This window comes from Salmo trutta, chromosome 20 (assembly GCF_901001165.1).
Source record: "Salmo trutta chromosome 20, fSalTru1.1, whole genome shotgun sequence".
In the NCBI taxonomy this organism is placed as follows: Eukaryota; Metazoa; Chordata; class Actinopteri; order Salmoniformes; family Salmonidae; genus Salmo; species Salmo trutta.
This window is the reverse complement of record NC_042976.1, coordinates 7,759,224-7,773,193: the sequence shown is the minus strand read 5'-3', so window position 1 is coordinate 7,773,193 and position 13,970 is coordinate 7,759,224. Positions and strand designations below refer to the sequence as shown.

At 42.7% G+C, this 13,970-nt stretch overlaps 1 protein-coding gene across 1 annotated transcript; it reads left to right on the top strand.

Annotated features, from left to right (window-relative positions):
- The first annotated feature begins 2,476 nt into the window (after positions 1 to 2,476).
- On the top strand, positions 2,477 to 13,558 carry LOC115156277 (trace amine-associated receptor 6-like). The gene is made up of 2 exons (XM_029703735.1): positions 2,477 to 3,514; positions 13,334 to 13,558. Exons 1-2 carry the CDS (start codon positions 2,780 to 2,782, stop codon positions 13,556 to 13,558), a joined length of 960 nt encoding a protein of 319 aa, XP_029559595.1. The 5' UTR covers positions 2,477 to 2,779.
- Positions 13,559 to 13,970: the final 412 nt, after the last annotated feature.

Genomic DNA, 13,970 nt, shown 5'->3' with positions numbered 1-13,970 from the left:
CCTGTTTATATAAGGTCCCGCAGTTGACAGTGCATGTCAGAGCATAAACCAAGCTATGAGGTCAAAGGAATTGTCCGTAGCGCTCCGAGACAGGATTATGTCGAGGCAAAGATCCGGCCAAAATGAGCAATCAGAGGAGAAGGGCCTTGGTCAGGGAGGTGACCAAGGACCCAATGGTCACTCCGACAGAGCTCCAGAGTTCCTCTGTTGAGATGAGAGAACCTTCCAGAAGAACAACCATCTCCGCAGTACTCCACCAATCAGGTCTTTATGGTAGAGTAGCCAGACGGAAGTCACTCCTCAGTAAAATGCACATGACAGCCCACTTAGAGTTTGCCAAAAGTCCCCTAAAGAACTCTCAGACCATGAGAAACAAGACTGAACTCTTTGGCCTGAATTCCAAGCATCACGTCTGGAGGAAACCTGGCACCATCCCTACGGTGAAGCATGGTGGTGGCAGCATCATGCTATGGTGATGTTTTTTAGTGGCAGGGACTTGGAGACTAATCAGGATAGAGGGAAAGATGAACCGAGCAAAGTATTTAGAGATCCTTGATGAAAGCCTGCTCCAGAGCGCTCAGGACCTCAGACTGGGGGCGAAGGTTCCCCTTCCAACAGGACAACGACCGAAAGCACACAGCCAAGACAACGCAGGAGTGGCTTCGGTACAAGCCTCTGAATGTTCTTGAGTGGCCCAGCCAGAACCCAATCGAACATCTCTGGAGAAACCTGATAATAGCTGTGCAGCGATGCTCCCCATCCAACCTACCAAAGCATGAGAGGATCTGCAGAGAAGAATGGGAGAAACTCCCCAAAATCTTACGTGAATGTGATACTTAATTTATTATTATTTTGTGTTTATAAATTTGCAAGATTTTCTATAAACCTGTTTTTGCTTTGTCATTATGGAGTATTGTGTGTACATTGATGCGGGGGGAAACAATTTAATCCATTTTAAAATAGACTGTAATGTAACAAAATTTGGAGTAAGTCAAGGGGTCTGAATACTTTCCGAATGCACTGTAAGTATTCTAAAAGTGAAGTACATTTTGAGGACGTCATGTATCATTCTACATGTTGTCTAACATCACCCTCTAGTGGATCAATTGGGACACAATGCCTTCAACAAATGTAGTAAATTTGAAATGTACAATTCTGCCTACTATCAGATAACGTCCAGGTCTAATTCAAAGGTTTATTGTGTAAGCATTTGAGGGTAAAATGTAACAATTTGCCAATATGACATAAATTTAAATGCCTCAAAACAGCGATCCGCACAATCACAGGATTGTGTGCAAGGTTTGGTTACTGTTACAATACGGTAGTCAACCTTGCATTATAGATGTTCCTTGTGCCCAGGATTTGGTAGCTACCATTGAAGCTTTCTTAGTCCCTTTTTTTAAATCAGAGAAAACAACAACCCATCAGAATATACAAAACATAATGGGGTGATTGGGTCAGAATACAGAGTCATTGTTCTGATTCAGATCAGATGAACATTTTTACAAGTCTATGGAATGTTCATATGGAATGCCACTTTTCATTGCATGTGCTATAAGTATCAATTTTCAGGTAAGACCCAGATGCAGACCGTGTCAAAGTAACAAAATAGTATTGCTAGTACAGGGGCAGGGAAAACAACAGGTCAAGGACAGACAGAGGTCAGTAATCCAGATAGGGTGATAAAGGTCCAGAACGACAGGCAGTCTCAGGGTCAGAGCAGGCAGGGGTCAATAATCCAGTGTGTTGTGGCAAGGTACAGAACAGGAGGCAGGCTCAGGGTCGGGGTAGGCAGAATGGTCAAAACTGTGAAAAACAGGAACACTGGTAGGTTTCTAGAAACAAAACAACCTGGCAACAGACAAACAGAGAACACAGATATAAATACACTGGGGATAATGGGGAAGATTGGCAACACCTGAAGGGGGTGGCGACAAGCACAAAGACACGTGAAACAGATCAGGGACAATAAGATCAGGGACAATAAGTACATACACCATATTGTCTTACAAAGGCAAAATCCAGTAACTACATAAAATCTGATTTCAAAGTATTTTTATGTCCTGACAGACAACACTTTCTGACATTCTATGATATATTCTGATCAACTGGCTTGTTCTTGTGACGGGAAACAAAATACCACATTTATCAGATAATATACTGGCCATTACGACAGGTCAAATTCGTAGTTACTGCGTTTTGCCTTTCAGGACAGCATAAACTTATGCCGTCTCAATTATTAACTTCCCTACTGTCAACTTTCCTACACACTGGCCAGCTGAAATGTGGAGTGTGTTCATGTCACCTGAGGTTGTGGATTATGGACCAAACTGAGCGCTGACATGACCCAAACCAATTAGTCTTGCAGTTATCCTATTTCCCATGTATGATCGCCTTTGAGTGGACCAGCACATCACCCATACTATTTATCCCTGTTAAAATGCTCAGAATTTGACAAAAAGTACCATTACTCTCTTCTCTAACTAACAGTAAGGATGAAGGACAGGCTAGGTGGGCACAGCAACATCCAATCCTGTCATACATTACATCATGTTTTCATAAATTATTTGTTTATTTAACAGTTTGTTAATTTGTCAGCTCAGGCCACACCTGTGTTTGTGTGTGTGCAGAGAGACTCTGGGAAGGGGAGTGGCTGTCAGTCATTTAGGGATAAAAAGAGAGGAGGCAGAACTCAGAGTTTGGCAGAAGGCTGACCTGAAAGGGTCACACACAGGACCAAGCAGGAGCAGGACCTCAGCATTTTGACCCTTTATTACAAATGGAGAAACATGAAGATGTTCAATACTGTTTTCAAGACAGAAACTCTTCTTGCAGAAAGGCTTTGCTATCGACATCAATCTACATAACACTGTACATCTTCTTCTCATTGATTTCAGCAGTTACAGTATTTTTGAACCTACTGGTGATCATCTCCATCTCTCACTTCAAGCAGCTCCACACTCCAACCAACCTGCTCATCTTCTCTCTGGCTGTGTCAGATCTCCTGGTGGGACTGATTGTGATACCAGTAACGACGGTAGCAATAATTGAACCATGCTGGGGTTTTGGGGAATATTTCTGTGTGTTTCAATTCTACATCACTTATTTATGTACTTCTTTATCTCTGGGCAGTTTGGTCTTGATATCTATTGATCGCTATGTTGCTGTGTGTGATCCCTTATTGTACCACACTAAAATAACAACAACAAGAATTATGTGTTCTATATCCATTACCTGGTGTTGTTGTATCATATATGATGCTGCTATTATGAAACACTTTGTACATTTACAGGTACCAAGTTGGTGTTTGCAAGAATGTTTTATTGTTGAAGGGTTAAATTGGTTTTATATAATTGACATTGTAATTACAATGGTTGTCCCGTGCTCTATTATTATAACACTTTATATTCAAATCTTTGTGGTGGCCAGATCACAGGCCAGAAAGGTATTTTCAAAAGAGGCTGTCAGTGTGTCTGGTGTTAAAACTGTACAGGCAAATAAGTCTGAGCAAAAAGCAGAAAAAACTCTGTCTATTGTTGTTTTCAACTATCTCATTTGTTGGATTCCATTTATAGCTTCTTATTTCTTTACATATTTTTTAAGTGACAATTTATCATTTATCCTCAGCTTTCTGCCACTTGTTAATTCCTTAATTAATCCAATAATTTATGCTCTCTTTTATCCATGGTTCAAAGTGACAGCTAAACTTATTTTAACTATGAATATAAGCCGTTCATAGTTCCTATGTTTTTATTCCCCATTTTGACAAACAGGTTAGATATGGTTTTGTTTTACAATTGTTGTAATTGCTTCTTTCATGTAACAATACACTGACATTACTTATCTCCGTGTTGCCATCATAGATACATCTGGTGTTGATACAGAATGATTTGGCTGGATTGGATTGGAATGACTTGGAGAATGCATATGAAGGCACTAACTTGTTTTATAAAATACGTTGTTGTCATTTTGGGTTGTATATTCCAAATACCAATGCCTGTGGTAGTTCCATGTTATTTAATGATATATAGTATGTAAGTATTCTAAAAGTACATTTTGAGGATGTCAAAAGTCGTCATACACTGAGTATAACAAACATTTGGAGCAACTTTGTAATATGGAATTGCTCCCCCTTTGGCCCTCAGAACCATCTCAATTCATTGGGGCATGGACTCTACAAGTTGTCTAAAGTGTTACACATGGATGCTGGCCCATATACACTCAAATGCTTTCCACAGTTGTGTCAAAATCGGCTGGATGTTCTGTGGGTGGTGGACCATTCTTGATACACACAGGAAATTGTTGAGCGGGAAAAACCTAACACCGTGGCATTCTTGACACACTGAAATTCCTCTGGCACCTAGACATCAATAAGGGATTATACCTTTCACCTGGATTCACCTGATCAGTCTAAATCATATTCGGTATACTCAGTCTATATGTTGTTTAACATCACCCTCTTGTGGCTCAATTGGGACACAATGCCTTCAACAAGTTTATTGAAGTTGAAATGTGCAATTCTGCATGATATCAGATAACAGCCAAGTCTAACTCAATGGTGTATTGTGTAAGTAGTTGTAAAATGTTATAATACGCAATTATAATAAACACTTTATAATAATGTTCAGCATTAAACCATTTGTAAGGCCTTTACAGTTTGTTCACCATTTATTAATCATTATTCCGACATTAGTTAAATATTAGTCAGCTAAGTTTTCTCACTTTTACAGTGACCTGATGCTGCTGACTATCAAGCAGTGTGCAGGCTGTTACTGAGTGAGTGGGTGGTGGGGGTGGGGAGGGGAAGGGCCGGAGGGGTGTGTGTGTATGGAGAGCACTGGTTGAGAGAGAGCTGCAGCTGAGTAATGGTGACAGAGCAGCATGCACGCACTTGGTGTCAACTTTTTACCAGTGGTAGGAAGGCCATTTAGATTGTCATTATGGAGACACATTTTTTCAGTCCTTTTTCCATAAAACATTATAACACGCTAGAACTGATAAAACAGCGACAAAGCACTGGAAATAACTTTAGGCACAATAGAGGCTTTTGATGAATTCACTCAGAGATGGTTTAAAGTAAACTGTTTTCTCATGTCGACTTTTATAATGGGAAAACCGTATCAAACTAAGGGTTTTACACATGCTCAGTTCTTGGGTCTCGAGCGCGTTGACATTTGAAATGGAAGTTATTAAACTCCCTTGCGTGCTTGTGTTATGGGAAAAAATCCACAATGAAACTGACATTTAATGTGGAGAATGGTACATTTAAGTGATAATGCCCGAGAACCTGGTGTTTGGAGGATATTTTGCCAACATATTAAAATAATGATTGACATATTTTCATAATAAACATTCATTTAATGAATTTATTCATACTACTTTATCCTTCCACGACCTATAGTCCTGACACAAATCTAAGGTTGCTGCCCAAGCAGGCTGGTCGTTCGTTCTATCGGTTCGGTTGCCAGAGATGCAATCCAGTTGTTAAGTCTTTCTGTTCTGTATCTGTGGACATGACCCAGGTGTTCATTCTAAGTGTTCCATTGCCATACTGGCTTGCAATGTTTTTATCCCTTGTTCGCTAGCTAGCCAACTACAGCTAACTTACAGTCACGTCAAACAGTGCTGCCAGAAAAACAACAGTTGCACCATTTGCATAAGCTGTTTTCTAGTGACATTCATTTGGATACATCCATCACAATGGGCTAATGATGCACTATTTAGCCTGGCATAGAAAATGTGCTCTCTCGTCAGGACACTGTTGTTCAGAGGAGCTAGCAAGCAACACATCTAACACAATCACTTCACTTGTTTTCTATTGGCATTTCTTATCCTTAAAATTTATGCCAGCAGATCCATGATTTCGACTGGCTGAGAAAAGCTGTCTGCCTTTTCCCGACTCCCAACATGTTCATTACTAAGGGACAACTGAAGATAGAATTTCAATATTGAAAACAATGTTGGAAATGTCAGAAAGACAGAAAGGCTGATACAAATCTCTGCTAAACCAAATGCTAGTCTGAAAGAAATGAGAGATAATGACTAAATGATTTTCATAGTGGCGATCCAGTTTATAAATTGCCTGGCTGGGCTGATGAGACAGTGAATTTCACAGTGAGATTGAACAGAGTAAATAGGCATTTCAATGTAATTGCATTAGCTGGTGGTAACTTGTGGAAAAGACAACGGCTGGAATGAGTTTTTAAACAATCAGCATCCAGGATTAGACCCACCCATTTTATAATTGCATCTGTCTGTCATACACTAGGCTTTTAATTTCTATGCCATTGTAGGCTGCTGTAGCCTACCATTTGATACAACAAATATGTTGAAATTATGATATAGGTGGAGCAGTGGTGTAAAGTATTTTTGTAAAAATATTTTAAAGTACTAATTAAGTCATGTTTTGGGGTATCGGTAGTTTACTGTTTTGGGCTACTTTTACTTCATTCCTAAATAAAATGTAGTTTTTACTCCATACATTTTCTCTGACACTCGTTACCTTTTAATGCTTAGCAGGCCAGGAACATTGTCCAATTCTTGCACTTATCAAGAGAACATCCCTGGTCATCCCTACCGTCTCTGATCTGACGGACTGACTAAAGACACATGGTCGTTTTTAAAGGATGTCTGAGTATTGGAATCTGCCATAAATTATCCATAAATAATAAAAAATGTTTTCCTTGTATTTAATAAAGAATTTGAAATAATGTATACTTAAGTTTAAAACTTAAGTAGATTTTAGCAAGTAATTTTACTTTTGATACTTAAGTATATTTTAAAAAGTTTGTTCAAGTTTCTTGCAAAGAGATTTAGAGATTCTCTGTCCAACTTCCATAACTCAAACTCTCCTGTTGGATTTAACAATAGTTATGCACATGCGCAAATGGGATTTATTTACAATTATAAGCTGGGTGGTTTGAGCCCTGAATGCTGATCGGTTGAAGCCGTGGTTTATCAGACCATTTACCACGAGTGTGAAAAAATTACTTTTCACTGTTCTAATTATGTTGGTAACCAGTTAATAATAGCATTAAGGCACCACAGGGGTTTGTGTCGACATGCATTGATGGAAAATGATCTGGCAAATTTAATAAGGTTAAATTATATTTTCTTTTGTGACATATTCTTAAGCTTGTAATAATTATTATTTTGATGGAAAACCGAATTTTGCTTCTTAGCCTACGTCGATATTCCTTCCTAATTTGCTTGATAACGTTATGCAAATTTTTTTTTTTGATGAATTGCAACATTTATCCAATAAACCCTTTTTATTGGATAAATGTTGCAATTCATCTAAAAAATAATACATTTTCAGACATTGTGGGTGGGTTTTGAGAGGTCCTCTGGGCGACGCACAATTGGCCCAGCATCTTCCGGGTTAGGGGTGGGTTTAAGCAGGGTAAGCCGTCATTGTAAAATAAGAATTTGTTCTTAACTGACTTGCCTAGTTAAATAAAGTTAAATAAAAAATAAATCAAATGTTATATTAGGCTAGTTTTCAGGCCATTACATTTTTACATTTAAGGCATTTAGCAGACGCTCAATGGGGGGGGGGTTAGAAGGATTACTTTATGCTATCCTAGGTATTCCTTGAAGAGATGGGGTTTCAGGTGTCTCCGGAAGGTGGTGATTGACTCCGCTGTCCTGGCGTCGTGAGGGAGCTTGTTCCACCATTGGGGTGCCACTCTGGGAGGAGGACACAATGGAGTTGTCAACCGTGATGGCGAGATCATGGAACGGGCAGTCCTTCCCCGGGAGGAAGATGATGATGATGATGAATTCACTGTGTTAAATGAGGCCTCACCCCTGGTTACACTAGTGACCATACCCCCCGTGCATCCCGCAAAGGCGGAGGTGTTGCTAACATCTACGATAGCAAATTTCAATTTACAAAAAATAAAACAATGACGATTTCGTCTTTTGAGCTTCTAGTCATGAAATCTATGCAGCCTACTCACTCACCTTTTTATAGCTACTGTTTACAGGCCTCCTGGGCCATATGCAGTGTTCCTCACTGAGTTCCCTGAATTCCTATCGGATCTTTAGTCATAGCAGATAATATTCTAATTTTTGGTGACTTTAACATTCACATGGAAAAGTCCACAGACCCACTCCAAAAGGCTTTCGGAGCCATCATCGACTCAGTGGGTTTTGTCCAACATGTCTCTGGACCTACTCACTGCCACAGTCATACTCTGGACCTAGTTTTGTCCCATGGAATAAATGTTGTGGATCTTAATGTTTTTCCTCATAATCCTGGATTATCGGACCACCATTTTATTGCGTTTACAATTGCAACAAATAATCTGCTCAGACCCCAACCAAGGAGCATTAAAAGTCGTGCTATAAATTCTCAGACATCCCAAAGATTCCTTGATGCCCTTCCAGACTCCCTCTGCCTACCCAAGGACGTCAGAGGACAAAAATCAGTTAACCACCTAACCGAGGAACTCAATTTAACCTTGCGCAATACCCTAGATGCAGTTGCACCCCTAAAAATTAAAAACATCTGTCATAAGAAACTAGCTCCCTGGTATACAGAAAATACACGAGCTCTGAAGCAAGCTTCCAGAAAATTGGAACGGAAATGGCGCCACACCAAACTGGAAGTCTTCCGACTAGCTTGGAAAGACAGTACCGTGCAGTATCGAAGAGCCCTCACTGCTGCTCGATCATCCTATTTTTCCAACTTAATTGAGGAAAATAAGAACAATCCGAAATTTATTTTTGATACTGTCGCAAAGCTAACTAAAAAGCAGCATTCGCAAATGGAGGATGGCTTTCACTTCAGCAGTAATAAATTTATGAACATCTTTGAGGAAATGATCATGATCATTAGAAAGCAAATTACGGACTCCTCTTTAAATCTGGGTATTCCTCCAAAGCTCCATTGTCCTGAGTCTGCACAACTCTGCCAGGACCTTGGCTCAAGGGAGATACTAAAGTGTTTTAGTACTATATCTCTTGACACAATGATGAAAATAATCATGGCCTTCAAACCCTCAAGCTGCATACTGGACCCTATTCCAACTAAACTACTGAAAGAGCTGCTTCCTGTGCTTGGCCCTCCTATGTTGAACATAATAAACGGCTCTCTATCCACCGGATGTGTACCAAGCTCACTAAAAGTGGCAGTAATAAAGCCTCTCTTGAAAAAGCCGAATCTTGACCCAGAAATTATAAAAAACTATCGGCCTATATCGAATCTTCCATTCCTCTCAAAAAATTTAGAAAAAGCTGTTGCACAGCAACTCACTGCCTTCCTGAAGACAAACAATGTATACGAAACGCTTCAGTCTGGTTTTAGACCCCATCATAGCACTGAGACTGCACTTGTGAAGGTGGTAAATGACCTTTTAATGACGTCAGACCGAGGATCTGCATCTGTCCTCGTGCTCCTAGATCTTAGTGCCGCTTTTGATACCATCGATCACCACATTCTTTTGGAGAGATTGGAAACCCAAATTGGTCTACATGGACAAGTTTTGGCCTGGTTTAGATCTTATCTGTTGGAAAGATATCAGTTTGTCTCTGTGAATGGTTTGTCCTCTGACAAATTAATTGTAAATTTCGGTGTTCCTCAAGGTTCCGTTTTAGGACCACTATTGTTTTCACTATATATTTTACCTCTTGGGGATGTCAATCGAAAACATAATGTTAAATTTCACTGCTATGCGGACGACACACAGCTGTACATTTCAATGAAACATGGTGAAGCTCCAAAATTGCCCTTGCTAGAAGCCTGTGTTTCAGACATAAGGAAGTGGATGGCTGCAAACTTTCTACTTTTAAACTCGGACAAAACAGAGATGCTTGTTCTAGGTCCCAAGAAACAAAGAGATCTTCTGTTCAATCTGACAATTAATCTGGATGGTTGTACAGTCGTCTCAAATAAAACTGTGAAGGACCTCGGTGTCACTCTGGACCCTGATCTCTCTTTTGAAGAACATATCAAGACTGTTTCAAGGACAGCTTTTTTCCATCTACGTAACATTGCAAAAATCAGAAACTTTCTGACCAAAAATGACGCAGAAAAATTAATCCATGCTTTTGTTACTTCTAGGCTGGACTACTGCAATGCTCTACTTTCCGGCTACCCGGATAAAGCACTAAACAAACTTCAGTTAGTGCTAAATACGGCTGCTAGTATCCTGACTAGAACCAAAAAATGTGATCATATTACTCCAGTGCTAGCCTCCCTACACTGGCTTCCTGTTAAGGCAAGGGCTGATTTCAAGGTTTTACTGCTAACCTACAAAGCATTACATGGGCTTGCTCCTACCTATCTTTCCGATTTGGTCCTGCCGTACATACCTACACGTACGCTACGGTCACAAGACGCAGGCCTCCTAATTGTCCCTAGAATTTCTAAGCAAACGGCTGGAGGTAGGGCTTTCTCCATTTTTATGGAATGGTCTGCCTACCCATGTGAGAGACGCAGACTCAGTCTCTTCAGTAGGTCCTATGATTAAGTGTAGTCTGGCCCAGGAGTGTGAAGGTGAACGGAAAGGCTGGAGCAACGAACCGCCCTTGCTGTCTCTGCCTTGCCGGTTCCCCTCTTTCCACTGGGATTCTCTGCCTCTAACCCTATTACAGGGGCTGAGTCACTGACTTACTGGTGTTCTTCCATGCCGTCCATGGGAGGGGTGTGTCACTTGAGTGGGTTGAGTCACTGACGTGGTCTTCCTGTCTGGGTTGGCGCCCCCCCTTGGGTTGTGCCATGCCGGAGATTTTTGTGGGCTATACTCAGCCTTGTCTTCGGACGGTAAGTTGGTGGTTGTAGACATCCCTCTAGTGGTGTGGGGGCTGTGCTTTGGCAAAGTGGGTGGGGTTATATCCTGCCTGTTTGGCCCTGTCCGGGGGTACCATCGGATGGGGCCACAGTGTCTTCTGATCCCTCTTGTCTCAGCCTCCAGTATTTATGCTGCAGTAGTTTATGTGCCGGGGGGCTAGGGTCAGTCTGTTACATCTGGAGTATTCTCTTGTCTTATCCGGTGTCCTGTGTGAATTTAAATATGCTCTCTCTAATTCTCTCTTTCTTTCTTTCTCTCGGAGGACCTGAGCCCTAGGACCATGCCTCGGGACTACCTGGCATGATGACTCCTTGCTGTCCCCAGTCCACCTGGCCATGCTGCTGCTCCAGTTTCAACTGTTCTGCCTGCGGCTACGGAACCCTGACCTGTTCACCGGACGTGCTTGTTGCACCATACCTGGCCAAAACATAGAAAACAAAATCTAGAAATAGAAATCTAGATAACCCACAATGAAACAGAAAACCAAAAACCCACCCAAAACACCCCCCTGTCACGCCCTTACCACTCTACTATGGAAAATGACCTCTTGCAAGGGTCAGTACGTGACAAAAATGGGCTACCAACATATTAAAATAATGATTGACATATTTTCATAAAAAACATTGTTTTGATACATTTATTCATACTATTTCATCCTTCCACTAACTATAGTCCCGACACAAATCTAAGGTTGCTGCCCAAGCAGGCTGGTCAAGACGGAGCTGCTCTTCCTCCCGGGGAAGGACTGCCCGTTCCATGATCTCGCCATTACGGTTGACAACTCCCTTGTGTCCTCCTCCCAGAGTGCTAAGAACCTTGGCGTGATCCTGGACAACACCCTGTCGTTCTCCACTAACATCAAGGCGGTGACCCGATCCTGTAGGTTCATGCTCTACAACATTCGCAGAGTACGACCCAGCCTCACACAGGAAGCGACGCAGGTCCTAATCCAGGCACTTGTCATCTCCCGTCTGGATTACTGCAACTCGCTGTTGGCTGGGCTCCCTGCCTGTGCCATTAAACCCCTACAACTCATCCAGAACGCCGCAGCCCGTCTGGTGTTCAACCTTCCCAAGTTCTCTCACGTCACCCCGCTCCTCCGCTCTCTCCACTGGCTTCCAGTTGAAGCTCGCATCCGCTACAAGACCATGGTGCTTGCCTACGGAGCTGTGAGGGGAACGGCACCTCCATACCTTCAGGCTCTGATCAGGCCCTACACCCAAACAAGGGCACTGCGTTCATCCACCTCTGGCCTGCTGGCCCCCCTACCTCTGAGGAAGCACGGTTTCCACTCAGCCCAGTCCAAACTGTTCGCTGCTCTGTCACCCCAATGGTGGAACAAGCTCCCTCACGACGCCAGGACAGCGGAGTCAATCACCACCTTCCGGAGACACCTGAAACCCCACCTCTTTAAGGAATACCTGGGATAGGATAAAGTAATCCTTCTAACCCCCCCCCCTTAAAAGATTTAGATGCACTATTGTAAAGTGGTTGTTCCACTGGATATCATAAGGTGAATGCACCAATTTGTAAGTCCCTCTGGATAAGAGCGTCTGCTAAATGACTTAAATGTAAATGTAAATGTAAATGGTCATTCGTTCTACCAGTTCGGTTGCCAGAGACGCGATCCAGTCGTTAAGTCTTTCTGTTCTGTATCTGTGGACATGATCCAGTCGTTCATTCTAAGTGTTCCGTTGCCATACTGGCTTGCAATGTTGTTATCCCTGGCTTGCTAGCTTGCCAACTACAGTTAACGTACAGTCACGTCAAGCAGTGCAGCCAGAAAAACAACAGTAGCTGCATTTGCGTTTGTTTAAGCTGTATTCTAGTGACATTTATTTGGACACATCCATAACAATGGGCTAATGATGCACGATTTCGCTTCGCATAGAAAATGTACGCTCTCATCAGGACATTGTTGTTCAGAGGAGCTAGCCAGCAACACATCTAACACAATCACTTCAAATTGAAGCTGGAAAGACCACAAACTAGCTGCATTTAGTTTAGATTTTCTTGTTTTCTATTGACATTTCTTATAAACAATTATGCCAGAAGATTCATTATTTCGACTGGCTGAGAAAATCTGTCTGCTTTTTCCCGACTCCCAACATGTTCATGTACTTAGGGACAGCTGGAGATAAAATGTTTATATTGAAACAATGTTGGAAATGTCAGTAAGACAGACAGCAAGGCTGAAACAAATCAGTGACCCGGAAGCCGGGAGGTAGGTGACTCGGTAGCCGGGAATTAACTGCACCGCTTGTCAGGGTCTCCCCTTGTCCTGGTGAGCCCTGGCGTTTCCTGTCAGCACTGCGCATGTAGCACAGAGATGGCAGAGCCCGCCACAGTAGAGGCAGCAGCCTTTGCGCATGTGCCTGTTGGCTCAGACGTATGCATTCTAGCTGTATGGCTTCCTCAATGCTGCGTTCGGGGGGCTTGGGGTGCTCAGGAAACCGGGGTACTGGGGTGGTGTCAAAAAGAGTCTGTCTCACACATTCTCGGAGGCAGTTGTCAATCCTGATTGCCTGTGTTATCAGGAACTCAAGGTCATCTCCCAGTTCCTGAGAGGCCAGTTCATCCTTGATGGAGTTAGACAAACCCTGCTGAAAAGTGGTGACCAGTTCCTCCGTATTCCACCCACTCTCGGCAGTGAGGGTGCTGAACTCAATTGCGAAATCAGCCACTGGTTTGGTCCTTTGGCGGATGTTGAACAGTCGGCTGGCCGCTTCTCGTCTGACGACTGGGTGGTCGAAGACTCATAGCAGCTCAACAATGAAGGCTAATATGGAGCTGCAGGATGGTGGCTGCTGTTCCCACTCTGCCCAGGCCACGCCAGGGCCTTGCCCGATAGTAGAGAGATGATGTAGGCAATCATGGCCCGGCCAGGTGAGGACCGAGGAGGACTGTAGCTCGAACACCAGAGAACACTGAGTAAAGAACCCCTTGCATCCTCCTTGGTTGCCGTCATTCCACTCAGGGGCTGGGATATTGGGGTCCCGGTGCAGGTGACTCCTCTAGCACTGGGTGATGAGACTTGGACATTGGCTCCTCCAGGGTTGAGTTTGGACTGTGGTTGGAGGCAGTCGGTAAGTGCCCGGAGGGTCTCTGATATTTAAGAGTGTTGTTCTTGCTGCTGTAAATTGGACACACCTGAGTGTCGTTAATGTCTCTAGG